The 27,548-nt window shown below is 39.5% G+C and overlaps 1 protein-coding gene across 2 annotated transcripts in view; it reads right to left on the bottom strand.

Moving 5' to 3' along the window:
• Positions 1-27,548, bottom strand: part of LOC105230555 (5-hydroxytryptamine receptor 2A) — a 132,571-nt gene that overhangs the window by 35,725 nt on the left and 69,298 nt on the right. For both annotated transcript variants that reach the window (XM_049452188.1, XM_011211374.4), the window contains exon 6: positions 26,002-26,111. In XM_049452188.1, coding sequence (XP_049308145.1) covers positions 26,002-26,111 — 110 coding nt within the window. The remainder of the gene's footprint in view (positions 1-26,001; positions 26,112-27,548) is intronic.

Here is a 27,548-nt window from a genome sequence, read left to right as displayed (position 1 = left end):
ACGGTTGCAAAGAGTGGCAAGAAGATTTATTTAGCCAAAAAGTCTTTTCGTATTCTGTCAATATATGTCGTTGCAGTCGCGAAGAAGATGAAAAAAACTTAAAGCTCTTCAAAAATTAGTGAAAATAATGAAGAAATTCGCAATACGAGTATCTTGAAATTTTTGTATAAAAAGGGAAGAATGCCACCCAAGCCACTACTGAAAATTGTGAAGTTTGTGGATACTATGCTTCGTGTAGCAAAGCAATGGTTCGCTAGCTTTCGTTCTGGAAATTTTGATTTTGTGAAAGATGCACCTTGCTCTGGTCGACCTATCGTTGAAGAAGTCGATGAAATTAAGGAAAAGATTGACCAGAATGGTCACATAAGCAGCCATGACATCATCTAAGGATTATGCATTATGCATACTATACCATGAATGCGAGCTCATTACTTTTCATGTCCTTTAAGATACTTACGCGAGGATTAAATGCAAGCGCATAAGATTCTTTGCCAAAATCAGTCTTTTTCCACACGCACATTTAATATCAATATCAATATCATAAGCATCGGTGTATTATTCATGCTTTATTTATGCATACTCGCATACATTGTACATATGTATATACAGACACACGCACAAAATTGTGTTGCATAAATAAGCTTATTATGAAAAATGAGGAAACATATCGAACTCGAATTTCAAAAGAGTGGCGCGAGCAAAAACGAAGCGAAAAATGCACAACAACGTCGCGCATATACAGTTACATGGATATTTCGCACAACGAGATGAGCAAAAAGCACAAAGATGACATATGAATGCGGATGGCATATGGCAAAGTATTAAATATCATTCATTTATTATTATTTATTATCGATGACATTGTTGACAGTAATAGCATTGTGTAAGCAATATGTAGCCAGAGCAGAGCACGCGGAGCTGCGTGGCGTATACGCAACACTGGGTCAGCAGTATTTACATATCATACACGTTGCTGGTGATATGAACTTTGAGGCGCTTCAGTGTGCGCTTTAGTGCCTCAGCGACTGTGCCAAATGAAACAATAATAGACGCCAGTGGCAAGCCTGCAAAGGAAAGAACTGAATATTAATAAAACAACAAACAAAAAGCGCAAAGCAAAATAGAATATAAATGCGAACTATAAGCCGATCGAATGAACAGAAAGCAGCCACAACCGGCGCTGCTGACAAAGCGAGTACGCTGTGTGTGTGTTGTATGAACGCAGGATGCTGATAATTTGCCTTTCATTTGTGAACTGAGTTGTTGGTCTGCCCCGCGCCAGTTATCTGTGTGCTGGTGTGTGCGTATGTGTGGCGACGCGTGTGTAGACTGATGAACCGTCATTTGATTGTTAGTTCTGCTGCTGGCTGGCTGGCTGGCTGGCTGGGTTGCTGTTGCTTGACTGCCTGATGGGCTTTTGGTTGAGCGCGACTGTCTGCTTAATAGGCCACTGACAGCTCGCAGCCATAAACTCGCTCGAACACATGTAGCTGCTCGTCGCTGTCAAGCGTCTGCCTTTCTGCCACAATTTGTTTGTCGTTTGCTATTTTCCGCTATTTCTCCTCTGTGCTGTGAGCGGCATTGGCAAAGTAAAAAATAATAATAATTTGCTGTCATAAACATATTATTGTTGCTCGTTTGTTGGCGCACTCGCTGTCTCTCGCAGTTTGGTTCTTTTGTGCACGCAACACAGTTTGACTCGCCAGCAAACGCGTTGGTGCGGGCGGGGCGGGGCGGCCAATGAATAATTCGCCCGTAGACATTTGCATGTACGAGTATGTGTGTGTGTGTTTGCGAATGTGTGGCTACACATGTGTTTATGACAAAATACCAGGTCAACTGGCTGGTGACTCGTTTAAGTTCCTCTGTGTTGTTACATTAGAAACGCATTAGTGGTACTAGTTTAACGGTAAATGATTGTATGGCATGTTTTGGGGGTGATGTGCAAATAATCTGGCGAATGAAGGCAAGGTCACAGCTTTGCCGTGAATGTAAAGGGTGCGTGGTTAGGTTTTCATAAACAAGTTGGCAAAATGTTTTCTATCGGTAATTTACCGTTATTTCTTATGGATTTTCTTTTTTTATGCAGTTTAATGAATTTTAAATGCCTTCTGGTTTGCATATTGGATTTAAAATCAGCTGAATATTTTGAGTCATCGGTTACTTCCATAGAAAATTATTCGCAACCATTTAAAATTCACTGATTCTTTCGCCATAGTTTCTGTTCTAGCTTGGTCTCACCTTCAAATGAATCTAATGCATAATATTTTTTGAAAATGAAACCAAACTGATGTAAAAAGCATTTTCTGGGATCACCCTAGCATGTAACATATATCGCCACACACAAGTCTCACTTTTATAAATGACTTGTGCATAAGTTCTTTTACGAAGAAAGTGAAGGCCCGCGCGCACAGCAGAGCATCTGTCACAAAAGAATATGAAAGTCGTCAGAAGTCAATAGGTGAACACACACACATACACATATCCGAACATACATCACAATATGCCCATAAAACTCACAGTCGCCGAAACGCAAACGAGGAAGCATACTTTGAGGCGTACATCGTTTATGCCCGACATTTGCGCCTGATTTGCCACATTCATCTCATGTGCGAGCGCATGTGTGTGTGTGTGTGTGAGGCTCGCATACCATACGGACAGCGGCAATAAAACTCAGATTCATAATAAAAACAAATGATGCGCGCATTATTTTTCATCGCTGTCTTTTGTTCTCATTACGCTTTGTGAGCGAGCACACATCGCGCTCTAAGCTTCGTTACTGCTGACAAATACACATCAATTGCTATTCAGCATTAGTAAATTATTCTTGGAATTCATCAGCGGCCTTTGTTTATTAGGATTATTTATATCGTTTGTTACAACGCACAAGTCAAAGTCGGATTATGCTAGTGCGTAGCCAATACGAGCCGACTAAATGAGTTATTTAAATTAGTTTTTACCTTTGTACGTGAAATTAGATTTCTACTTTGGAATATGAATAAATTTATCAGAAACATTTCCGTAAAATTCCGCTCACCAAATAATCAACTCTTATCAGGCTATGCGGTCATATAAGTACATATATCCACATTTGCGGACAGAAAATATCATAAAAGCGGCATTGGATCCAAGAGGAAAGTGAGAATTCCCTCATTCTATCTTCCCTATGCTAGAACATATGTATATGTACGAGAACAGTTGGTTATGACAACGTTAAGGAGTACCGTTCCAACAACAATCAGCTCTACGCAACCGGAACGAACCCGGACTTTTATCCGGCCAAGGACTGTCAACATGGAAGAATCTGCCGCTACAACAAGAACAACATGACGTTAAGTATACATCTCAATGATGATAACGGTATAAATGCATCTGTGGTGCACTACGCACAACACAAACGATGGCACTTAATGCCATTCTACTTACAACACCCGTGGTCATAATTTGCAGATCAATTGCAGCGAAGTTTGCTCCGGGAAACTGGATGCGAAGAGTCTCAGAGAGAGACATTATGAAATCCTCTTTCACCTCGACTGCATTCCTGAGTTCTTGAAACCTACTCTCAGCGTTATTTTCTCCGAGCCCATACTTCTGAAAGATATGAGGGTAGGGCGGAGTCGCTAGAAAAGAGGCGCAGTGAGCTTTTTCGCGGATGGACCAAAGCTCAAGAGGAAGGGTGGTGAGGGAGTCTTCTAAAGAGATTTGCATTCACTCCGATAGCTGAGCAGGCGTTGAGCCCACTGCGGTATCGTCAAAAATTGTAAAAACGATGAGCTTGTAGGAAAAGTCACCCATACCCAAATTCCGTCAAGATGGGAACGACCAGTTGTGTACTTGGGCCCAAAATCAATGGGCTTGGCATGAGCGCAGCAAGAGTTGGCTTGCAAAGAGCACTTGTACATATGTTGGAAGACGCCACTGGTCAAAGTTGCCATGAGGAAAATGAGTTGGAAACATCCAGGCACTATCTGCTCTAATGTCCAGCTTCCGTCAGGCTAAGGTTGAAGCATCTCGCTTGCCATACATTTTAAGAATCCGGTGAATTAGCTGGAATTGACAAAGTCGCCTCAATAAATTCGTGGCTGGCTCTAGACATTTGGCAGATATGCAACAATTCTTTTGATCTGTACTTAAGAGTTTTAGGCATCAAAATGTACAAGCGGCTCTAACAGTACAAGTGGATTCACGAGAAATCTGCCCAACTACCTAACATAACCCTACCTAACGGGCACATATCCATTGGAATATACTTTACTTCCCCACAACTTTTACCAATCAAGATTGCTCGCTGGTCCAGATGCGACCCGGCTAACACAGAATTCAGAGAACGATTCAAAGATTATTTTATTGTTAAATCAATATCGAATGTGGTTCGAAGCGATGACGTTCCTTTTTAAAGCACCATCGATAATGATTCAATTCGGATACCCACAAAATAGGTTACCTCAAATACGCGCATAAAACTCGAGCCCAAAACTAGTTACGCTGCCCTGCACAATGCGCTGGTCGTATTGTGAAATCAGTGGTACTTTCAGGGCATCACTTTGCAGAAATGATTCCTTGCACAGTCGAGGAAGTTGCACAGAACCATTCATGCATCAAGCTGCGCCACGCAATGTTATAATTCGATTTCCGTACACGACGGCCATTTCCATTACATCGCCTCCACAGCAACAAAGACAATCGTTTCAGGTCTGTGGCGTGGCTTTGTCGATGTCATTGCGAGCTGATCTTCATTTGTACGCCTCTTATTGTTCTGCAATGGACTGGAGGTTGTTACTGTGCTCTTTAATCTGTATTGTGGCACGTGCGCGATTGGCTATCAGCGGGGAGTAGCGGACATATGGCGCCACTGCCAATGCACAGGGAACACGTTTTGGTGCCACTATACTCGTATGCCTCAACTGAGTTGCAGCAATAAAATTACGGAAAATCTCATCCGAACGCGAATGCTTACAAGCACATAAAATTCATGCCACTCGTTCGTGCCATTTGCTGGTATTGGTTTCATTTTATCCCTTTCCTCTAGATAGTTTACTATCGAATATTTCAGCGCGGCATTTATGTAGTTTTTTGCGTTTTTCGCGGCGATTAATCGCTACGTGTTGCACTCCGTTGGCGCACACAAACGTACGGTTCGATGCCTTAGTTGTTCTTGCAGTGAAAGCCACTCACACAACGTCCTCGCCGGCTCAGTAGTGGTGGAAGCACTCAACATCCACACCCATCAGGCGAGTAAAAAAAGTTCAGCAACTGAGTAGCTGAGAGTGCAGTCAATGTCCAGATAATGGCGCTGTAGGCGATGGAGGCACATAAAGTGCAACGCTGGGGAGAAGATGGAGCCTGTTTGCGGGAGTGGATTTTCGTGTTCGCAACCAGCACTTCAATGGTTGTTGTTACGCAATTTCGTACTAATTCTACTCCACGTTGCATGCATTTGCAGTGCAGATCTGTGGAGGCATATTTTTGTGTATACAGTTTGGGATTGGGATGTGAGCGCGTTACTATAAAATACAGGGTACACAAATTAAAGTCAATTAAACAGTCTCTCTGAAAAGTACTTTTAATGGAAGATAAAAACTTCTTTCGGATTAGGAATACCAAAAGGCAATCTACAAACTAAACAAGTTCATTTCTAATGGTATATCAGGTACTAAAGTCTCATTTGAGCGGAATACCAAACATTTTGTAAGGTCTAATGGTGAGGAGAGCCAGCTTCTTTGTAAGGGCCTACTTTTCTGTTTATGAATACTATGATTATTATTAATTAAGTAATTAAGATATAGATAATGGAGTCATGTATAGAAGTTCACCCAAGTGAGGAAAGTTCTCTGATTGCCATTCACTTGGGAGTGGCCAGAAACGATTCTTTTACTTATGGCTCAAGTAGCTCACGATTTCCGGTCTTCGGCCAAGAATTCTCTGGGTTGCCAGAAAACATCCGTTTGAAGGCGAGCTACAGGGAGAAGGCGAAATATCCCCTCCACAGAGTTGGGCGCTGGGCTTGGGACCCGCCACGTAAAAAACACGACCAATGAAAAAGCGTACACAGTTTCGGATGAGAGACTCCCCTTTTGATGACGACCATGGCAAACGCACTAAGGCTCGACCTTAGGAGTTTTCGAGAGAAAGGTTCTGCGAAGGAATTATGGCCCCTTGTGCGTTGACCATGGCGAATATCGCATTCGATGGAACGATAACACAGTTCAGGGACTCAAGAGACAGCGGCTGCGCTGGCTAGGTCATATCGTACGTATGGACAAAAACAGTACAGCGGAAGACGGAAAGAGGAAGACCAACACTCCGTTGGAAAGACTAGGTGGAGAAAGACCTGGTTTGCTTGGTATTTCCAATTGGTGCCACTTTGCGAAAAGAAGAAACGATGTTTAAGACATTCGTTTGGCATTACTTTGGGATAGTACAGTATAAACTAACAAAATTGTCGGTAGTAACCTGCACTCTATAGGCGAGTGAGGCAGTTAAAATAATAAAACTAAATTTTAACGAAACTTGCTTAAACAATGTTGATCCGGCAACATTAGCTCACGCTCATTACCGAATTCGCTGCAAGCGCATGTATAAACACCCACGCCATTAGCCATCTCGTCGCTGTGGTTGTTTTAGTTACTTTTTGTTCGTTCTCTCTTTATATGGTAGATAATTAAGCAGATAATTGCACTTTTACTACAACGATTTTTTTCGTTTTGGTCGTTAAATAAAATGTCTCAATTTATTTTGAATGCTTGTGGAAGCGTCCTTTGGCCGCCTTGTGGCCTGACATTGTGGATTCATGGAAGCTGTTCCGAATGCTCATATGTTCTAATGTTTGCACAGAGTATAAGCACCAAAACTTGCAAGTTCATTTGGCATCGAATTTTTAATTAGCTCTCCAAGGTTTTGCCAAGATAAAGCAATGTTGAGACACTGTGGAAATATGTAATGGATTAATTAAGATCTCTGATCCGTTCAAGTTAAAATCAAGAGGAACGTTAAAGCTCGTGAGCAGTCTTTCTAGCCTATCTTTGTTCAAGTTTGACACCAAAAATTTAATATTCTATATTTTTATAAATTAATTTTATAATACTAATTTTGTTTATTTTATGAAATTCTTTAACTACCAAAGCACATGACTTCTTAATAAAATTTATTAGATATTAATTATAACTTATTCACTTTCATAGCAAGCAGAATATAGAAGAAAGAGGCACCTCTTTCATGAAATTGTGTCACCAAATAAGCCTTTATACATTTCCCGATTGCGTTTTGTGGAAAACTCTGGCTTTCCGGGCCTGCTGGCTCAAGGGCTTACACCTTTTTAACGCCATTGTGTGGCGACGATTTAAACAGTTTCATTAAAGACAAAGGCAAGTGTAGTGGTGCTTCCGAAGTGCTTTCCTTTGAAACGTACACACCCTGGCAACCCCTTTGCTTGTATTTACCATTTCAAGTGCCCTTCAAACTGTTCGCGGTTATAAATCTTAATATATCGTTTGAATCAGCAATTAATTCCACGCCACTTATTGCGGCCACGCTTTTAATGAGCGCATTTTCACAAAACGAACGAACGAACGGAAAGCAGTCGGTAGTCTTTCAAGGAGTGAAAAAATAAAATTCAATTTTCGTAAATGCTTGGCCGTAATGGCACTTTAACGCGTGCTCGCTAAATACATAGTGAGACATAGTAGAGAGCATAACGGCGAATGGAAATTGAGAGTATTTCGCAATAGTAATGGCCTTGATAAAATGTCGTCGTTAACAGTGTTGAGCAGTTGCACTACTTACCACTCGATTTATAAAGCTTTTCCGCTGTGTGTATGTGTGTGTGTACAGTTAGTGAAATTAGTAGCAAGGAAAACGTTTATGCCTGTAGCCGTGTGTCATTGAGACAATGTATGCACATTCTAGTGGTGCTGGCCGCCACGGCTTTGTGAAGTTGTGAAACGCTTGGTTTCCCAATTAAATTTGCTTAGATACTTGCCCGAAAGGGTGTTCAGGCAAAGCTGCTTTGTTGTAAGCAAAAAATTACGAAATTTCTAATAATATCAAATAAATAATATTGGAAAGCCCATGGGTTTCATAAAAGCCCCAAACAGTTAAATAAAAATAACAATAATTTTCAATAAAATCGTTTAATACGCATATAAAATATGGGCCGAATTCGGGGCAACCACGCCGTACATCTAGATTATAGAATTTACGTTTTATGTGCGCGCATATGGCTGTGTTTGCCGTTATACATACGAAAAAAATCAACGCTTCGCAAGTGAGAGCCACACCTTTCCACATGTATGTGTGTAGGTATTTGTGGATACGCAGGAACGAATAGAGTGGGGACAGGTTCGGTTGAATCCGCACATAAATTTCCAGCCATAAAAACCAAACACCTTTTACGACAATTTGCCAACGTTCAAAAATACTTAAATCATACCGTAAAAGTCAAACGCTTTCCTTACAATAAAACCCGCCACACATACACACAAACAATGCATGAAAAGTTGGTTTTATTGCTTTGCTGGCAATCTGCAGCATCCACTAAAATGACCGACTATGTGGCAGTTGTGAGTGGCTCTACTTCCCGAGCTTACTACATACACCTATGCATATCTGTGGACATACATATTATGGCTGCGCGTCCTGGGGGGATCTGAGTCAATGATTTTCGGTCGTCAGTCGCGCAGTCCACAAAAGCCAAACCACTAGAAGCCATTTACTTACTTAACTCACAGCTCACTGCGCTGCAGGTGGCCATACGAACCGTTATATTACAGACATACATACATATTATGTATGGATGTACCACACAAGGTGGCAGACCCCGCAAGGTGAATATATGTTGGTGAGTTACAGTTAACGAAAAAGTAATTCTGATTTAATCAAGATTGCTGGGAGTGTATAATTTGAATATATATATATATATATATACATGTATGATTCTTTAGACGAGCTCTGCCTTGGAAGAATGCCACAAATTATCGTCTTTTCAAAAAAAAGTGAGGGAAAGAGGAAGTAACTATGTCGCAGAGAGAAAAGATTTATTTAAGTTCTGCTTTGGGACTTGAAAGAAGACTATTTAAACCAGAGAAGAAAAAGAAGCCTTAAAGAGTCTAGGTTGATGTATCTTTATAAAAAAAAACCTAGTTTTTGTAACAAAATTTCTCCTCAGCAATCATTCGTTATATTCTCCCAAATGTTATTTCTAGCTCCTGCTGGAGATTTATTCCTCTACTCTTGCACCCTGTCCCTTTACAGCGCTCCTACTATTACTGCCTTTTAGCGCGAATGAGGCGCCAAGGTTCCAGGGTTCTATAGTGTTGCGTCCTGTATGCTTTCTGATTAGTGATGCTTGTAGGGATTTGTGTGTGTGTGTGTGTGTGTTTATGTTCTGCGGCTTTCCAGCAGTTAGTAGTTAGCAAAAGTTTGCGCACCACAACCAAAACTGGTCATTAATCACTTGAAATGGCGCAAACTATAAGTGGCACACGCTAACAAAAGCAACAACAAATCATGAGGAAGCATTCTTCAGCCCTTCTCTCTGTAGCAACATCCTTTACTGTCTTTACTTTACGGACGAACACCTGGCCCTTATCACCAATGAACCAGCTCCGCAGCCGCAGCGTTATCGCCACCGAGCAGCACAAACAGCGACACGACAGCCGGCAACGAAAGCAGGCAGCTTTACCGGGCCGTTTATGAGCCATGTTACTTTGTGGCCGGCGTTAATACTGTTGTTGTTGTACACATAAAAGTGGTAAATAATTTCAATAAAGCATCGCATCGAGCTGCGAGGCTCACCTGTAGTGGATTACATTGTGTTTATGCGGTTTTGCACTCCTCTTGTTTTACTGTCACAGATTTCACACACATTCACACACACATATACGCGCACTGTGTGTTTTATAAGCATTAGTTATTTTGCCTTTAGTGGCTTATTCGCTGCTGCCTCTGACGGCATCTTCCTGCCACAGTTCACTTCCCCAACCGACTTATACCCACTAGAGCAGAGCTGGGAGGAGCGAATGCGGGTGTGTCGCTGTGCAGGTGCAGAGCGTTTGAGAATTAATGTGCACACTGCTGTTTCGTATGGAATAATTTATTTGATTAATTGTGTATTTGATATTGGCGGCCCGGTGGGTGAGTGGCACTCTTTGTTTCTTGCATTTATAGCCTTTTGGCATTGCTAACTTAACCACGTTCACCTGTTTCGCACCCCCTTTCCGCGTCTTTTGCCATTTACCTTTGCTTAGCATGTAGGGCCAAAGGGGGAAGAGAGGGTGTTGGTCCAGAAGGCTATAAATTTTATTCACATTTTCATTAAATTGATTCACATCGCCATCTGCATAATCAATTCAAGGCAGAAAGTAAGTGCCGGTGCGGCCGTTGTTGTTGTTGTTCTCCTTGTTGCTGTCGGCTTTGCGGTTGAATTCAAATTTCCAATACAATATTTGAAACACTTGCTTGGCTGAAATTGTTTTTGGTTTTGTTGTTGCACAGGTGAAATATTTCATGCAATGTGAGCCCACCAAAGCATGGAGCTGCCATATCGGTGGCAATATTGAAATTCAACGCTACGCTTTTTGAAACTGTAATAAATTAATCTCAGATAAATCAAGCAAGAAATTAATCAAGTAACTCTCTCTCTCTCTCTCATTGCACTTCAATTCTAATTAAGTATTTGCCCACCGGCGTAAGTTGTATAATCTATTATTCGGAGTCTTTGCACGAATTTATGTATAACACATATATATATATATATGTAAATGGTGGAATATGCTCACATAAATCAATTTTGTCGATTTGTCATGGTTGCCATTAAGCGGTTATCTTCACATCTGAATTTCAAAAAATCAAGGTTTGGTTTGCATATATAGCGTCAAGTAATTTTTTCAGGCTTTTTTTGAAGCCCACTTTACTCCATTGAGGGCTTTCGGCATTGACCGAAACAAATGGTAGTCCGATAGTGCAAGGTCAGGGCTATATGGTGGATGTATCAAAACTTCCCACCCAAGCTCTCTCAGTTTTTGCCGAGTCAACAAAGATGTGTGTGGTCTACGCTGTTCTGATGGAAGACGAAGCCCTTTCTGTTGATCAGTTCTGGTCGTTTTTTTCTTTTCCAATCTCACCAAACATTCAGCGCAACCTGGCTTTCCAACTATTTGTTGAGCTTCACCACGTTTGGACCATGATCTTTTTCGCACATTATTGTGGTATTTGATCCACTTTTCGTCTCCTGTTACCATTCGCTTCAGAAATGGTGCGATTTCATTTCGGTGCATTCAACTTTTCACGGACAATTGATGTGGTACCCAAACATAGAGCTTCTTTTTGTAGCCAGCCTTTTTTAAGTTCCTTAGCGATGTCATGGCTGCTTATGTGATGGTCCTGATTAATCTTTTCCATAATTTCATCGACATTTTCAACTATAGGTCGACTAGAGCGCTAGAACTTTTTGGGATGGCCTTCAGCTCCTTCAGTGAATTTTGCTTTATCTCTTCGATTGACTGAAAACGGGTTCCACGGAACGGCAATTTTAGTTGGAGGAACAAGAAAAAATCACGCGAAGCCAAATCTGCGAATACAGTCGCTGATATTTTTTGCGTTTTTGGGTTTAAATTCGGTCACAATCGTACTCTTTTTGAAAAAAAGCTCAGCTTTATTGGCACGAGTCGAGAACCAAAATCATTCGCGCGAACTCGCGAGAAATGTCGAGCTCTTTTGCCATCTCTCTTACACTTGCCTTGCGATTTCCAGCACCATATTTTTCACTTTTTTAATGTTTTAATCTGTTGAAGAGGTCGAAGGTTGTACAGAACGAGGCATATCTTCAGCGATCTCTCGACCGTCTTTCAAGGCTTTGCACCACTCAGACTTGTGAATTACCGTAAGCCCTTTCCAACATTCGCAACGATTCTGTATACGAAATTTGGTTAGAAATACAAAATTTGAGTCAAATTCTTTGTACGATATTTTCAGCCATTGTGAAAACCGCAACGCGCCACTGAGGGGCACATACTTAAGCAACTGCTGTAAACAAACTGGTTAACAAATCACGCTCATATTTGGCATAGGGATTAAGGACAGTCTTACCAACATAGCGATATTTTTTTTTTGAAATACCATTTACCGGTGCAATTTAATTGCAATTTCTGGCTCCTTTTTTGCCTCTATGAGCTCGTTCAGCTTTTTTTTAAGCTTCAGAATACTCTTTTGCATAATGATCTCATTAAAAATTAATTATATCATAACGGTTCTTAAAAAAATTGCGGCAGACATTCTAGATGCATGTTTATACTCTACTTTAGGTGAATAAGGCAGTTAAGGGAAAGTAGAGCTTTGATTGAAACATTTCGGGGAATAATTTTTTGATGACAGAAAATCACAACAGGTGGTGGTGGTGGTCGGCAGATATCCTATGTCCAAAAAGGGTCACCATAATGTGCATATACATATGTACATATGTACAGATGTGTTATTCGTTCGAAATCGCTTATGCCGGTGCACTTGGGCGACAAATTTGAATGCCTTCAATGACACTTGAGTCATGAAATACCTTAATCCAATTTCGAAATTCTATTTCAAAGCACAAAAATGTATTAGAGGAAAGCACATACACACACGTACACAATCATCGTATTTCGTATATGCATGCCTTTATGTGTGTGTGTGTATGTGTGTGTGATATAAGTTAATTTTTCATTACCGCAAACTTACAAGGCTACCATAAATGCGATTTTCTTGCACGCTTCTCGGAATTAAAGCACTCGACACACACACACATGCACATTCCTAGGCGTCTATAATTGAGTGCGGTAGTGAATGTTCCAAGAGGAAATACTAATGCACTTATTTGCGATTTCCCAACTAAATTTCGTATATTTATGTCTTGGTAAGCATGTGTGTGTGTGTGTGTGTGTATGTGAATTCTGTAGAGACTACGCTCGTGTGCGTTTACTGAAAAGTATAAAACTTACTTAAGTTTACACTTAATATCCTTTTCACATTTGATTTCACTAAGCCATTTCCAAAACACACACACACACACACATGCGCTCCGTGATACACACTATTACATTGAGTAGACACATGCACACACACGGACACATATCAGCAACACTTTATTTCCACTTCAATGATAAACGCACAAATACATGCACACAAACGACAGACATGCTCAAGTACAACAACAATGCGGACTCGCAATCGAAATTGATGGAATTTCATTTCAAACCTTTTTGGCTGGCTCTTCCGAACGTTTTATTACAGCCCCAGTGTGTGTGTGTGTGTGTGCGTGTGAGTGTATGTGTGGGTGTGTGCGGCCGTGCATTGTTCGAAAGTAGAGCATGGAGTGTCAATTCGACTGCCGAGCTGAAATATCTCGACGACAATTCCGCTCGGTCCCAACTCAATAAAGTGTAAAAATAATGCTCTGCCAAATAGCAACAATAAAACTATAAATGGAGAGGGATAAGAAATAAAATTTTAAGTATGGGAAATAAGACAATTTACTTCCTTATCAGTTAATGCACTCAAGACACTAAACAAAAACTTTCCATGTGACGTCAGGCGCTTGGGTGCGAGAGTTGGTTCGCGTGAGAGTGCAGAGAGAAAATCAAATATCGCAACAGCAGTTAAATGCCGTTATTTTGGCTGTTATAGCGGCAATTAGTATTATTGTTCGCATTAATAAGCTCGCGCGTTTGCATTTAGGATTGTTAATGTTACGTTGGGGAAATAGAAATTAATATTCAGGGTTGCTCTGGGAACTCCGCAAATCACTAATGAAATACAATGGTAGAGCAAGGGAAAAAGTTGGGTTAGGGTGAATATGTATAAAGAAATGCGGGGCCGTTAAAGTGAATAGGAAACGGTTTTATAGCCATTTATATGGGGGAGTCTCCCGCTGTCTAAGGTCCACATGAAATCAATAATTCAATGCAGCGTTTGTTTTTATATATGATTAACGGAAGTCTGGCCCAAAAAGCTGTGTTGTGAAAGTGATAACTTCGCTCTTATTTCTCCAGAAATTAGTTTAGACAAATCTTTTTGTTTTCACAACAATGAGATGGACTAAATTCGTGACAAAAATTATATCATGAAAAGATCAAACTGATGCTTACGTCAATTGGATCAAGGCTATGCATTTGAAAATCGGTTTGCAAAAATTAAAAAATAAATTATTATTATTCATGTGTAGTTTTAAAAATACATAAAAGGTTCTCCGCACAAAATACGGTCTTCTCAGAAGACGCCCATTTCTGGCTTAATAGCTTCGTTGAATCCCCCAAAATTTATCGTTTGGTGCATTATTGAGTTACGGCGGCAACGTCGGGGCTAATTTCTTTCGAAATGAGGCAGGAAATCCCATTACCATCAACAGCGAGCCTTATGAGATGATGTTGACTGACGTTTTTTTCTCCAGAATTAGATGAAATCGACGTGGACGATTTCTTTTTCCAACCAGACGGTGCAACGCCTTTTGCTTTACATCCAAAAATATTTGCGTTACATTGCGTCTAAAGTCTAGCTTTTTGAACAAATTTTAGTGTTTTTTCTTTTCAAGATCACGTCGTTCTTGTTGGTAGACCCGATATAAAACAACTTCTTGTGAAGCAAATATCATTACGTGCAATCTTAAAGTCAACTCTAAACATAAATCCAACAAATTTGTCCTTTAAAATAGTTTTATGTCACATTGAATTAAGAATCCTGCCATAAGAGCGCATGAAATCACTTCGCTTTCCATCACACCGCTTTGTTGCTAATTGCCGCCGTCTCAGCGAATTAAAATTGAGCCACCGACGCTAATGCAATAAAATTAGATGCCAGTTATGTGTGGATAATTTGCTACAGATGGAGAGCCGTCTTAAATTATGCAAATTGTCGAAAATGTGAGCGAACGGCTGGCAAAAATGTGGCGGTGAAATGATTTCGACTCATATTTTGCAATCATCGATTGGTGAAATTTGCAAGCGCTGAGCGCTTGCCATTTTCCGGGCCGAAATTCGGCACAAGGAAATGTGTGTGCAACGACACAAGAACCTGCAGTGGGCGAGGCGGTTGCCAGCACTACATATCGATCGTTAGGAATGATAAACAGCGCGAGTAATTCACTTAATTCTCGTAGAAATAGTGGCGACACTAATAACACTAACGGTAATAATGCTTAATGGTCGCTGGAGTAGAGCGTCGCCATGTTTTGCTGGCAGTGCGCGGGAGAGGGATTGTGCAGCACGAATTTCCTCACTTCACCGTTAATGTAAGTGAGCGTGGTTGTTGCAGTTGTAATCGTAGTACATTCGAATATTTCCGTGTCACTAATTTTTTAGCAATTAAGTGAAAGTGCCTGAGGAAGGTAGCTGGAGAACTGCAGAGATTTTAAGACTAATAAATTAAATGCTCCCACTCACATACATACCTACAGACATACAGCGGCAACACTCGGACTTGATTAAATGGAGAAAATAAAATTCAACCAACTGTTAACATTGAATTCGAAGCGAAAGCGGAAATGTCGCATGCCGAAGTTGTGAGTTAAAGGCAGTTCCGTTGGTGCTCCCAGAAGCATGAGAGGAAAGGTAACACAAACCAAGCTGCCCTGAGCCGGAAATACTAATGTCAGCGCTGACCCAAAGCTAAAATTCGTATTGTGCCGACTCAACAAATACTTAATTCGTGTGTCGCACATTGTTGCTGCTTGTCAGCGGCGCCTCCGCTGTTGCCAAGTACAACTTAGTCTTAGACTTGATTGCACACAGCGTACTGTGTTAGCAATAGTAGACTGCTCTGCAGTGCCCTTGTTGGAATGACGTTATTTTGCGCAACAAATGGGAAATATAAATCGTCAATAGCTTTGTAATCATGCTAGGAATTAGTGACTGTCTTCTACGCCTAGAGAAATAATAGTTCCTTCAAGAAAGCTCCAATATAACAAGGTTTGCTTTGTAATACCAAATCTTTATCTTAATCGATTCTAATATTTAATTCGCTGTCTTACTATTTGGTCTTACAAAAGACCGATAACCCCTGTTTTCGATATATTCTCTATAGATCACTTTCGAATGGTTGGTTCAAATTATCTCCACTGTAGAAGTGTAATAGAGCTAATCTCGACATCGACTTATACGCTAGGGTAAGTTCTACCCAAAGCAGTTGCAGTCCACATTTCCTTGCATTCTATGTAATTGGGTCCGAGAAGCTGACTCGTAACTTTTCACTATATCAAGTACGTGGCGGGATGAGTCTACTTCGTGACGATTCGCTTTTGACGTCATTGTGTTGCAGAAACGCCTTCACTCACATACGCATGTAAAGGGTGATTTTTTAAGAGCTTGATAACTTTTTTAAAAAAAAAAACGCATAAAATTTGCAAAATCTCATCGGTTCTTTATTTGAAACGTTAGATTGGTTCATGACATTTACTTTTTGAAGATAATTTCATTTAAATGTTGACCGCGGCTGCGTCTTAGGTGGTCCATTCGGAAAGTCCAATTTTGGGCAACTTTTTCGAGCATTTCGGCCGGAATAGCCCGAATTTCTTCGGAAATGTTGTCTTCCAAAGCTGGAATAGTTGCTGGCTTATTTCTGTAGACTTTAGACTTGACGTAGCCCCACAAAAAATAGTCTAAAGGCGTTAAATCGCATGATCTTGGTGGCCAACTTACGGGTCCATTTCTTGAGGTGAATTGTTGTCCGAAGTTTTCCCTCAAAATGGCCATAGAATCGCGAGCTGTGTGGCATGTAGCGCCATCTTGTTGAAACCACATGTCAACCAAGTTCAGTTCTTCCATTTTTGGCAACAAAAAGTTTGTTAGCATCGAACGATAGCGATCGCCATTCACCGTAACGTTGCGTCCAACAGCATCTTTGAAAAAATACGGTCCAATGATTCCACCAGCGTACAAACCACACCAAACAGTGCATTTTTCGGGATGCATGGGCAGTTCTTGAACGGCTTCTGGTTGCTCTTCACCCCAAATGCGGCAATTTTGCTTATTTACGTAGCCATTCAACCAGAAATGAGCCTCATCGCTGAACAAAATTAAAGCGCGAACACACATTTCGAACCGAACACTGATTTTGGTAATAAAATTCAATGATTTGCAAGCGTTGCTCGTTAGTAAGTCTATTCATGATGAAATGTCAAAGCATACTGAGCATCTTTCTCTTTGACACCATGTCTGAAATCCCACGTGATCTGTCAAATACTAATGCATGAAAATCCTAACCTCAAAAAAATCACCCGTTACATGCAGTTGTTTGATTTCCTGGTCCTTCGTCATTTGCCGTTGCGTCCGTTCGTTAAAGTGCGGCGCGACCATTAATCTTTATTTCACTGTCAATGTGTTAAATGGACAATATTTCTTTCATAGTTTACAAGCTTTGCTGACGTTCGTGCGCAGCCAGCTCCGGCTCTGCGCTTCGTGACCGTGAGTCGCCTTGTTGCCGTCTTCACAACACACTCGTCAAACTGTAAGTACGCTCGTGGCCGGTTAGCCAGTCATCTCACCAGTTGCTTCCTGCCGTTGTCCCAAGGTATGCAAGCATGTATGTATGTATGTCAGTTGACTATTGACTGTTGCGCCAACTATGTTGTCGCTTGTGTGAGAATGTTTGCATGTGTTGTTGTTGAGGAATTCTACATCTTGTACTCCATTAGTTTTATGGACGTGTTTAAATATTTCTATGTATGTGCTTAAGTTTGTGTGGCGATTTAATTGATGACTGAAAATATTTACCAGGGTTGCATTGTGGTAGGAGTGAGTTGATGGTATATAGTATGTAGGAGTGCTTTTGGAATAAAAAGTTGAAATACCGAAGATTAGATTTATACATGCTGAAAATCTGGGCCTTATGGTGATTAAATCACCCAAACTGTCCAACGAAAGGTTCTTATAACAATGGAACTTGTTGCTGGATTGAAGGGTGTGCTACCGTAGAAATCATGAGCAATATATTCTAAGACAAAGAGTCTAATATACTCTCAATCAATTCTAATCCAGAAATTGTAATGTCCTCCTAATCCACATATATTTTGGGTAAGCGTTCAACCTTTTTTGTCGAAACTTTGAAATGCACATAGAGAGCTCCTTATATCCCACCGTAAGTGCTTTATTTAGTGTAGTAAACAAATTTAACACAGCTTTGCATTTATAGCAACTATAGTAATGGTTTTTTGTACTCTTCCAGCCACAGTTTTGCCCTGCATTCCAGTCCACTGCCAACCCCCGAACCCCACGCCCAACTCGGGCAGTAAGGACCTTTGGACGCTGTAGATGCGAATTTAATTAATTCAGTTTTTAAGCGTAATTACGTTTAAACAACAGCAGCAACAAAGTGGAAATAACAACAAATTGCATTAATGTAGCGAAAAGTTTAATGAAAAATTGATGCTTGCGAATGACAGCGTCAATAGAGAGATATCCAGCGGAAGCTGCCTTGCTGATAAACGACATTTAATTTGTTCATTGCCAACATGCACATTTTTTAATTACACACCTGAAAAAATGAAGGCAAACAAAAATAAAACTGCTTTCTTCTGTTGCACGAGTTAATGCTCAAAATTGCGGCGAACTTCAAATATTGACTTTTGCATAAAAAGTTTAAATAAATTTCTCGTTTTTTTCGTAATTTTAACAAACTAAATTGAATGGAAATAATAAATAGTTAATTAAACAATTTGAGTACGAGTATTTTATTAATGTTTTTCCTTTAAAACATACACTTTTAGAATTCGATGGCCTGGGGTAATATGAAAATTATTGCTTTAAACAAACTCGTCGTTGAGCAAAAGAGTCCAAGCGTCTAATTATCATATAGAGAGTTTACTATTTGCATTAACACAAAAGATATGGCAAGAGAGCTCGACATCTCTCACGTGTCCGTTCGAATGATTTTGGTGAATATTTTGGGTCTGAAACATGTTTTGCTCGGACATGTTTGATCAAGCGAATTCCGATCCCACATTCATACAGCTTTTATATCGTCAATTGAGTCAAAACGGTGTCTTCGGAGTGGTCTTGTGAATTTGCTGCACACGCACTGAGTCAGCTAGACGCCGCCTGCAGCGTAACCTTGGAAATCCGTCTCAGAAAAGCCTTTAAATGCCAAAAAACACTCCTGAAGTCAGCCATTACGAGTAAGATACTGTTTCAAAAAGCTTTGTGAAGTTGGGTAACGACGTACAAAAATTGAAGAAAAGATATCGCTCACCATAGGAGAATGTGAGATTACTTCATAGCCACAGTTGAAGTAACTTGGTATAACAGTGCACTCAAGATTCAAATTCAAGGTTCTTGGAAAATATGACATGTAACGCAAATAATCTAGAATGATGGCAAATGAAGACTATGTGCGTTCCAACTGACCATTTTTAATAGCTAAGGTAATGAGTTCTGTTATACTGTATGCGGCTACAGTATGGATACAGGCTCTAGACATAAATCATATGCTTGACCAATTAACGCAGTGCATAAGATTTCTCTAATACGCGTGATAAGTGCTTTCCGAACCATATCAAATGACGCTGCTGAGGATTAGCCAGTATGGCACCGATTGACATCCAGGAAGACGAGTTCGCGTGCATGTATAACTCATCCGAGACGTCTACTGCAGCAAAAAGAGAGGAGAGAATCAAAAGCATGGCAGATTTCATCCAAAAGACGGTGGACCCACAGACTGATTTCGGACATATATTCGTGGATAGACGGACAATATACTTCGTGATTATGGGTGATTTAGAAGCTACCATCCAAATATCGTCATGACATTAGTCCACATTGAACATAGTGTTTAGAAGACGTATGCTGTCATTGCCCTCTGAGAACCACACTTAGATCTAGTCTCACGGTGGAAAATTTAACGTTTAAAGTTGTCAGCGAAGCGGCAGATTACAACAGATCGAATGTAAATAAAAAAATAATAAAATAAAAAAAAAATCATGCATTGAGTTGTACCATTTAAAACAACCCCATGTCTTGTGAAACTATATTATATACATATAAAGAAACAAGCACATATACATAAACATTTAATTAGATAAGTTTAAGATTTAAAAATTTTACACAAGGAAAAGAGAAACGAAATAAAAATTAGAATGAAAAATTCCTCCTCAATGAAAGGTGTCTAATTTCTCCCACCCGTGGCTTCATGGAAAATTATTTTCCAGAGCGTGTCGCACACCTCGCACGTTCAGGTGTATGCTATAATTAATTGCGAATTCAATTTCACTTAGACTCAAATGATTTCGCAACACAATATGAGGCGAGACCATCGCGACCGTAGCAATCCGCAACCAGGCAAGCCAAACTGCAAACAAAACACGTCGAAATAAATCTCGTATTTGCTAATCTAGCATCAGCATGTGCCTGCCTCTGTACTTGCAGTTAGCTAGGTGGTGTGCCCTCCATGTGTCATTGTCTAAACTATACCGCCGGGTAAGCCAATGAACCGCAAAAGCTGTGAATTTTTCAGTAATGTGTCCCGTGAGGCTTATTTGCAACAATTACAAAACAAATAATAGTGAAGCAAGAGCAACAACACAAACAACGCAATCATTGCAATGCAAATATTTAAGCGTTCGAAACACGCACCAACACACACGCACATTTGCGAGCGCGTTGCGTATTGTGTAGCGGCTCGTGACGCACTGAATTCCAACGCAGCGGAAGCGCTGGCGTATACTTTACACACAGACCACTCTTGCAGGCGCGCACACTCCTACTTTCGCCGCATTGCGGATGGCGATTTCTGTGGCCTACAACCACCGGCATCTGGTTAGATACAAATCACTTAATTTGGTGGCAAGTTTTTGTGTAAATTTCGTTGTTATTCCCCCCGCCTCTGTGTTTGTACTTGAAATCATTGTCGTTGTTGTTGGTTCCATTCTAGCGCGGCTTCACACGAGTGTGTACGCTTGCAAAATGAAGGTGGACTATGTGTAGATATGTGTGTGTATGCGGTTGAACACATCGTGGCACCGGCATATTGTCCGTGTACCCGAAAATAAGTGCGGCAGAAAGTAGATTGGAAAAAAATGTTGTGGCACATTTCCACATTATACACAACAAACTAATACAGGGTGCTGCAAAAGTAACGCACACGTGTGGTAGTTGGAGAAAGCAAAAGAATTCGTCAGTTGCCTCTGCAGCAGGTGGCAAGGCATATTCAATTGGTGTTGCACATGCATACTAACAGTTATATTGCATAATATCTATCTTCCCACGACGCAGAGTAAATATATATTGCTTGTCAAGAAGAAAAGAGAGGAGAACAATTTCCAAAACTGTGATTATGACATAAAAAAATTTTATCTAGATAGAGAGATATGATCCGTTCTAATTTATATCGACTTGAAAAGCTTCTCATGGCAAGCGAAAAATGTGCACACCCTTTTCGGTGTATCTCGAGTGGCTTTTAGTTTGTCGAATTGGGATCAATAATCTTCAATTGCAGCCGTAATCATTCAATTGGAAGAATGAAAATTATTTACTTTTATACTGTAATAGACCTCTTGGAGTACCCTGTATTGTATAACCAAAACTCGTATATGCTCATAGCAATCGGCTTTACAGTTATTATTTTATCCAAAAATGTGGCATGCAACGAACACTCGCTGCCTATGACCGCAGCTTTGTTTGTTTATTAATATTTATTTCTTTGTTGGCAATTTTGTGCGCTGGCCACATATCTAACCAATTTTGTTGGCCACAACGAAAATTCCACGTTCACTTTATTAATATCCACGAGAAAATCAATTTTAATTTTAATTTATTTCTATGGGCATATTTTTCGGAAACTATTCGGCACTCATTGTCCACTGGAGTTTCGGCGTGGAGTTCTGCGGTTGCACCAGGTACATTTCGTGGTTTCGCTTTAGATGCGTGTGTACACTTGTGTGCAAATATGCATGTAGAATAGTTGCCACCAAAACCATCGAGTCCACCAAGCGCCAATTTAGAATTAATTAATATTTATTTTTCATTTCAGCGAAATAATTTTTTGTCGATTTGCCGTGAATAAAATAATTTGAAATTAATAACGCGAATTCAGAAAGCGAGCAAAATGCTTCGGCTAATAAATGTCTGTCAATTGACATATGTTTTTGCATGTAACGCAATTTTTTGTTGCAATTTTTTTTTTCGAATACATATTTATTAGTTATATTTATTTATTTTAACGGAAGTTGTTGAAAACGAATTTCGCCACAAAATAGTGATTACCATTTGCTTTTTTTTCGTAATTTCCATTTTAGATAAACATTTATTCTCAGCATGCTTTCAGGCGAAATTCCGATTAATTGCAAGTTAAGTGCTTATGTGTGTATTCGTAGAAGTCTTTTTTTCTAATGACAGCAGAACAGTAATAAAAACAAATAGAATAAACAACAACAATTGCAACAATTTCAATTCGGTTTGATAGCTATTGCCTTTAGCTAATGGTCTAACGCTCTAGTCTATATTCGAGTCATAGCAGTTTTGATTTGGAGTCTATGAAAAATATCTCATTTTACTTAGTTTTTTAAATATTTGCTATTTACGGTATAAATTATTTCTAAGCGTAAAATTTAAAGCAAAGTTGTACACTGATCGCGCCAATCTTTTGAAGCAGAGATAGTAAGCCTCAAAACTTATCACGCCAAGTTAGTTACATAAACATTCGAAGATTTTCTCCTTAATGCGCAAGAACATGTGTGGTGTTTGGTAAACCGGAGGGGCAGAAATTATTTGTTTTGGCACATGGAACTAAGGCAAGTTGAAGATCAACTCCGCAACTGGCATTGAAAGGTATCATTAAGATATTTCAATGCTTATCGATATAGTCTGAATAGAGTAAAGTGGCTGGAGGTAGATCATTGTAATGGTTCATATAAAAAATTTTTTCGTATTTTGTCAATAGATGTCCTTGCAGTCGTATATGTATCTCCAAACACATTGTGTTACAGCACATAGTGTTGGAAAGGTGAGATCTTAAGCTTCATTTAATCATTATTTTTAAAAAAATAAATTCGGAGAAGTAAAAAAAAGTTACAGCAGTTCAAAATTGAGTGAAAATAAAGAGGAAATTCGGTATATTTTGATTTTTTTGAATAAAAAAGGGAAGAATGAAATCCAACCATTTCTGAAGCGGATGATAACATCAGACGAAAAGTGGATCAAATACGAAAATAATGTGTGAAAAAGATTATGGTCCCAGCGTGGTGAAGTTCAACAAATGGTTAAGCTGATTGTTTGGCGGAATTGGAAGGGAATCATCCGCTATAATATCCACTATGATATAAGGAATCATCAACAACTGATGATATTGAAGCAAGTAATCGAAAAAAACGGCCAGAACTGATCAACAGAAAAGACTTCGCCTTTCATCAGGGCAACGCTGTACTACACACATCTTTGATGGCTCGCCAAAAACTGGGAGAGTTTGGCTGGGAAGTTTTGATGCATCCACCATATAGCTCTGACCTTGCAGCATCGGACTACCATTTGTTTCGGTCAATGCAGAACTCATTTAATGGAGTAAAATTGTGTGAAAATTATTTGTCGCAGTTTTCGATAAAAAACCAGAAAAGTTTTACACTATTTGGAATAATGTCTCTGGCGGAAAAATAGCTAAAAGTGGGCGACTAAAATGGTACGTATTTGGTTCATTAAAGCTCATTATAAATATAAAAAAAAATATTTTGAAGTTGTATTAGAAACACGAGAAGATTTTTTCGACTACCCTATATATGCCAGAAAAAACACAGACTTTTGTTTTTTGTGTATATTACTCCTTTCTTTGTTTTTTATACAAAGCTTCAGACAATGCATACCATATACACCAATAATTCCATACACAAACGCACTCATGCTTCAGAGCGGTTTTATTAGAAAATAAAATCATTATTCCAGGCATTTATTGGAACACGTGTTAAGATCAAATAATACTTTGCACAAGTACATTATATGCCGCACATATTATGTGAGGCAGGTGGCAACTCTTCGCGATTGCTACTTCACTTGAATCGGTGACGTCAACTGTCAATCGAAGCAAAATCTTTTCCACGCGACGTACTTGTAATATGATTGATGACATCTGTCAAACTTTTCAAAAAAAAGCGTACGAATATATGATGTGGACTAGAGTCGTTCAAAATATATTTACAAACGCCTACATCAAGTGCATGCATGTGAAATCCAAAATGGAAATCAATGATTGCAAATTGATAACAGCGTAAGTAACAACAACAAATGCGAAGACCTTTTTACACTCGTTAACCGTTATTAAAATCTTATCGGCATGTAAGTGGTGAGCTGAGCAAAAGCGTGAAGAAACGCAAAGAGATGCCCAGATGCTTGCGTGGGAGCGCGAGTTTTGGCAGTTCTTAAGATATTAACTCATTGTACTTTTACATATAATACACCCATGTTCAACAGGTGAACTTGCCTTTTCATTCCCTTAGGTTTCAGAATATATATGTATGTGTATAAGTATATATAGCACATATGTATACACGCAAAGAGAAATAAGAGGAAGTAAAAAGTAACTAAACGCTCAATGGGCGAGATTACATCGGTGTAGTATCCGTGCCGGTCACTTTTCCCATAAGGAATATCGCAGGCTCGAGACTTAAAGAGCAATTCATGAAAATTTACCGTTAGCAAGCTTCGAAAGCGAACTTGACTTTACTCTGTGACGGTCAAATGTGTTTTGTTTTTTAATTTATAAACTACAAGAGGCCTTATTTACATAAATACATATGTAAGCGCACCCGATCATTCGAGTTCACTGTATACCATTTACCATCACTATTTATTCGGATATTCGGTGAGTTTTTCATTTCAACATGTGTTAAATAAATTTACTTGGCTATGTTTTCTTTAAAATTGCCGCTTTATTCCACAGAGAGCGCTGTTTGGTGAAATTCCTGTTTGATTGATTAGCTTCGTACGACAGCACGACAATTACTTACATATACCCAGCCATATATTTATATGTATATTACGGTATATACCTATCTACGTACCTTGCTTGTCTTTCGGGCATTTAGGCGCCAAGCGACAGACAATTTCAGCCATGAGAGTTGCTGAAAACGAGCACACACGCCTTCATCGATTTGTTGTTTTTATTTTTGTTATTTCTGTTATTTTCCCTATTTTATTTGTTTTCTCTTACTTGATTAGTGCACACTTCGCACACGTTTAATTTGTCTAAAATTTTTTTTAAAGTTTTTTTTTTGTTGTATTGATATCTGACTTCTATTTTATTTGCCGTCTGTCCTGCAAGTGAACGGCAAAAGCCGGAGAAGTCAATCAAAGCCCTGAAAGCAACTCATTAATCATGATTTGAGTTTGACAAAAGATTAAATACCGAAAGTCAAATAAATTTGGAGCAATGAGATTTGAGTGACAGCCGAAAATTTTATCGGAGGCGCGTTTAAAGGCCCTGTAAATTTGAAAGGACCTTTAGCGCGGCAGAAAACCAGCCTAAATATACATATGTACATATGTACGTGCGTGCTGCGTGTGTGTATAGATTATGTGAGCATGTTTGCTTTTTGTTTGCAAAACAACTATTAAATATTCATTTCTTATTTGAACGAGCAATCGCTTTGTATTTCCGCCGTCCGGCGTCCGAAGTCAACACGGTCAAGATATCGATTTCATTTATTTGCTTTGCAATCAACGTAAAGCGTGCATTATCACTGGAATCAATGTGTATGGAGCGACTGAGGCGTGACACAACGATACGCTATCGATTCTCTGCCATTCATCCTAAATAACGGTACACACCAAATACCGTTTATTGCCAAATAATCGCCTTGAACACTGACATGCCGAGAGTCAGGCGTTTTATGGCTGCGCCTCAGCACGCTCTCACTCCTCAGAACATTGGAACCACATATGTGTCATACGTGGATGCTCAAACCTAAATATTTCATATCTCACACATACATACATTCACGCACACATATATCTTATGGTGGAACAGTTGTCTATTAAAGCTTACAGCACTTCATTCGTTACTCACCTATCGAGTGCGATGGCGACTAAATGCAATATGGAAGCTGTACAGCAGAGCACATCGCACGACGTCCAGATGTCGCACAGCTCCGGTCCAAGTATCCAGCCTTGGCTTATCTTTTCGGAGCGAAAGTTTTCAGCACGTTTATTAAGTTTTCGTTTAGTTTCGCATATCCGTGTGCGTGTGTGAGTGTTCGTTCGCACGAGCGCATTTCCACCGAATGTGTTGTAGTTTTTGCACAGCCAACATTTTTGTTGTGAAATGGTAATGTTTGCCGTCAAAACGGAGAACACGCGAAGGAATTGGGAAGAGAGAAAATAGTGACAGTGTTAGAAATGTTTAAAAGCGTTGATCATGAGTAGAATACAAATTGCATATATGTAACGGTAAAAATCATACTATCTTAGTGCCAGCTAACTTACGTGCTACCCAGTAAAAGGGTTACCCAGTAGTAATTTTTGGGATATCTTTTAACTTTCCTAATTAGTTCGAATGAAGTAGTTCAATACGAAGGTTTAATCAAATGGGTATTTAACCGTATTTCGTTCACCATGAATATATTCCAAAAATCTCGCTAATACTTCGTTTATGTTCAAGAGAATCTGAATACTACTATATAACTAGATTGATAACAGCGATACTAATTAGGGACCTTGCATTAGAAGTTCATCATAGTGAATAGTTAAATTCTGATATTTAGCATTGTGGAAGCCAGACTTCTTAAAACTGTCCTCTCTTTGTAATATTCAGAAAGAAGAAAGGTATGAGCAGCGCTGTTTTTTACAGATACACAACGAGGGCGTTAAAATTAAAAGGTTCGCTTTCTCCTCTGGGTGCATGAGAGCTTTTGCGTAAGCATCACTCAGTATAAACTATTATATGATAAACTTTGTACTCCATACAGCAGTACTTACTCACCCATACCTGTGTAGGTGTGAGCGCTTAACTCTATGCGACGAGTTGCGCCATTTAAGGTACAGCCTAAGGACATGTGTTCATCATGGAAGGAGGTCATAATATTGGCTTGTGAAATCTGCGAGTCAAATCTGTTTGTATGTATTTATACATGAGTTCTTGCAAAAACAAAAGAACGAATATTTTAATGCTTTATGAATCTTTAAATAATAAGTAACACGGTAAAGCACAGGGATGATGATAATCCATAAAGTTTTCGGGTTCTTAGGGTCCTATTATGTTATGGGTTTTACAGAGTAAATATTGCTGTGAAGTCAACTAACATTTGCATATATACAGAATCTGTAGATTCGTATACGTTAGATGTGCGCCAATAGAAAAATGCTGAAGAAGAAATTGTAAAGAAGCATAATGCTTCGAGAAGCTTGGTTAACATAACTGCGATAATTTAATTTGCAAGCCATTTTCGGCGCATTTTTTGATGAATTTGCCTCTCATATTTCGAAAGAGGCTTTGGTTTTGTTGGCAAAATTCGAGAACAGTTGTAACGACAGGTTCTAGTTTTAGTTAGGCACTAATTAAAACCCTAAATCTATTATGAGTACTTCTATTGCCGAATTGATTATGTTTCTTGGTAT

This window comes from Bactrocera dorsalis, chromosome 3 (assembly GCF_023373825.1).
Source record: "Bactrocera dorsalis isolate Fly_Bdor chromosome 3, ASM2337382v1, whole genome shotgun sequence".
NCBI classification, from domain to species: Eukaryota; Metazoa; Arthropoda; class Insecta; order Diptera; family Tephritidae; genus Bactrocera; species Bactrocera dorsalis.
The sequence above is the reverse complement of the archived record's forward strand: the minus strand, read 5'-3'. Positions and strand labels throughout refer to the sequence as shown.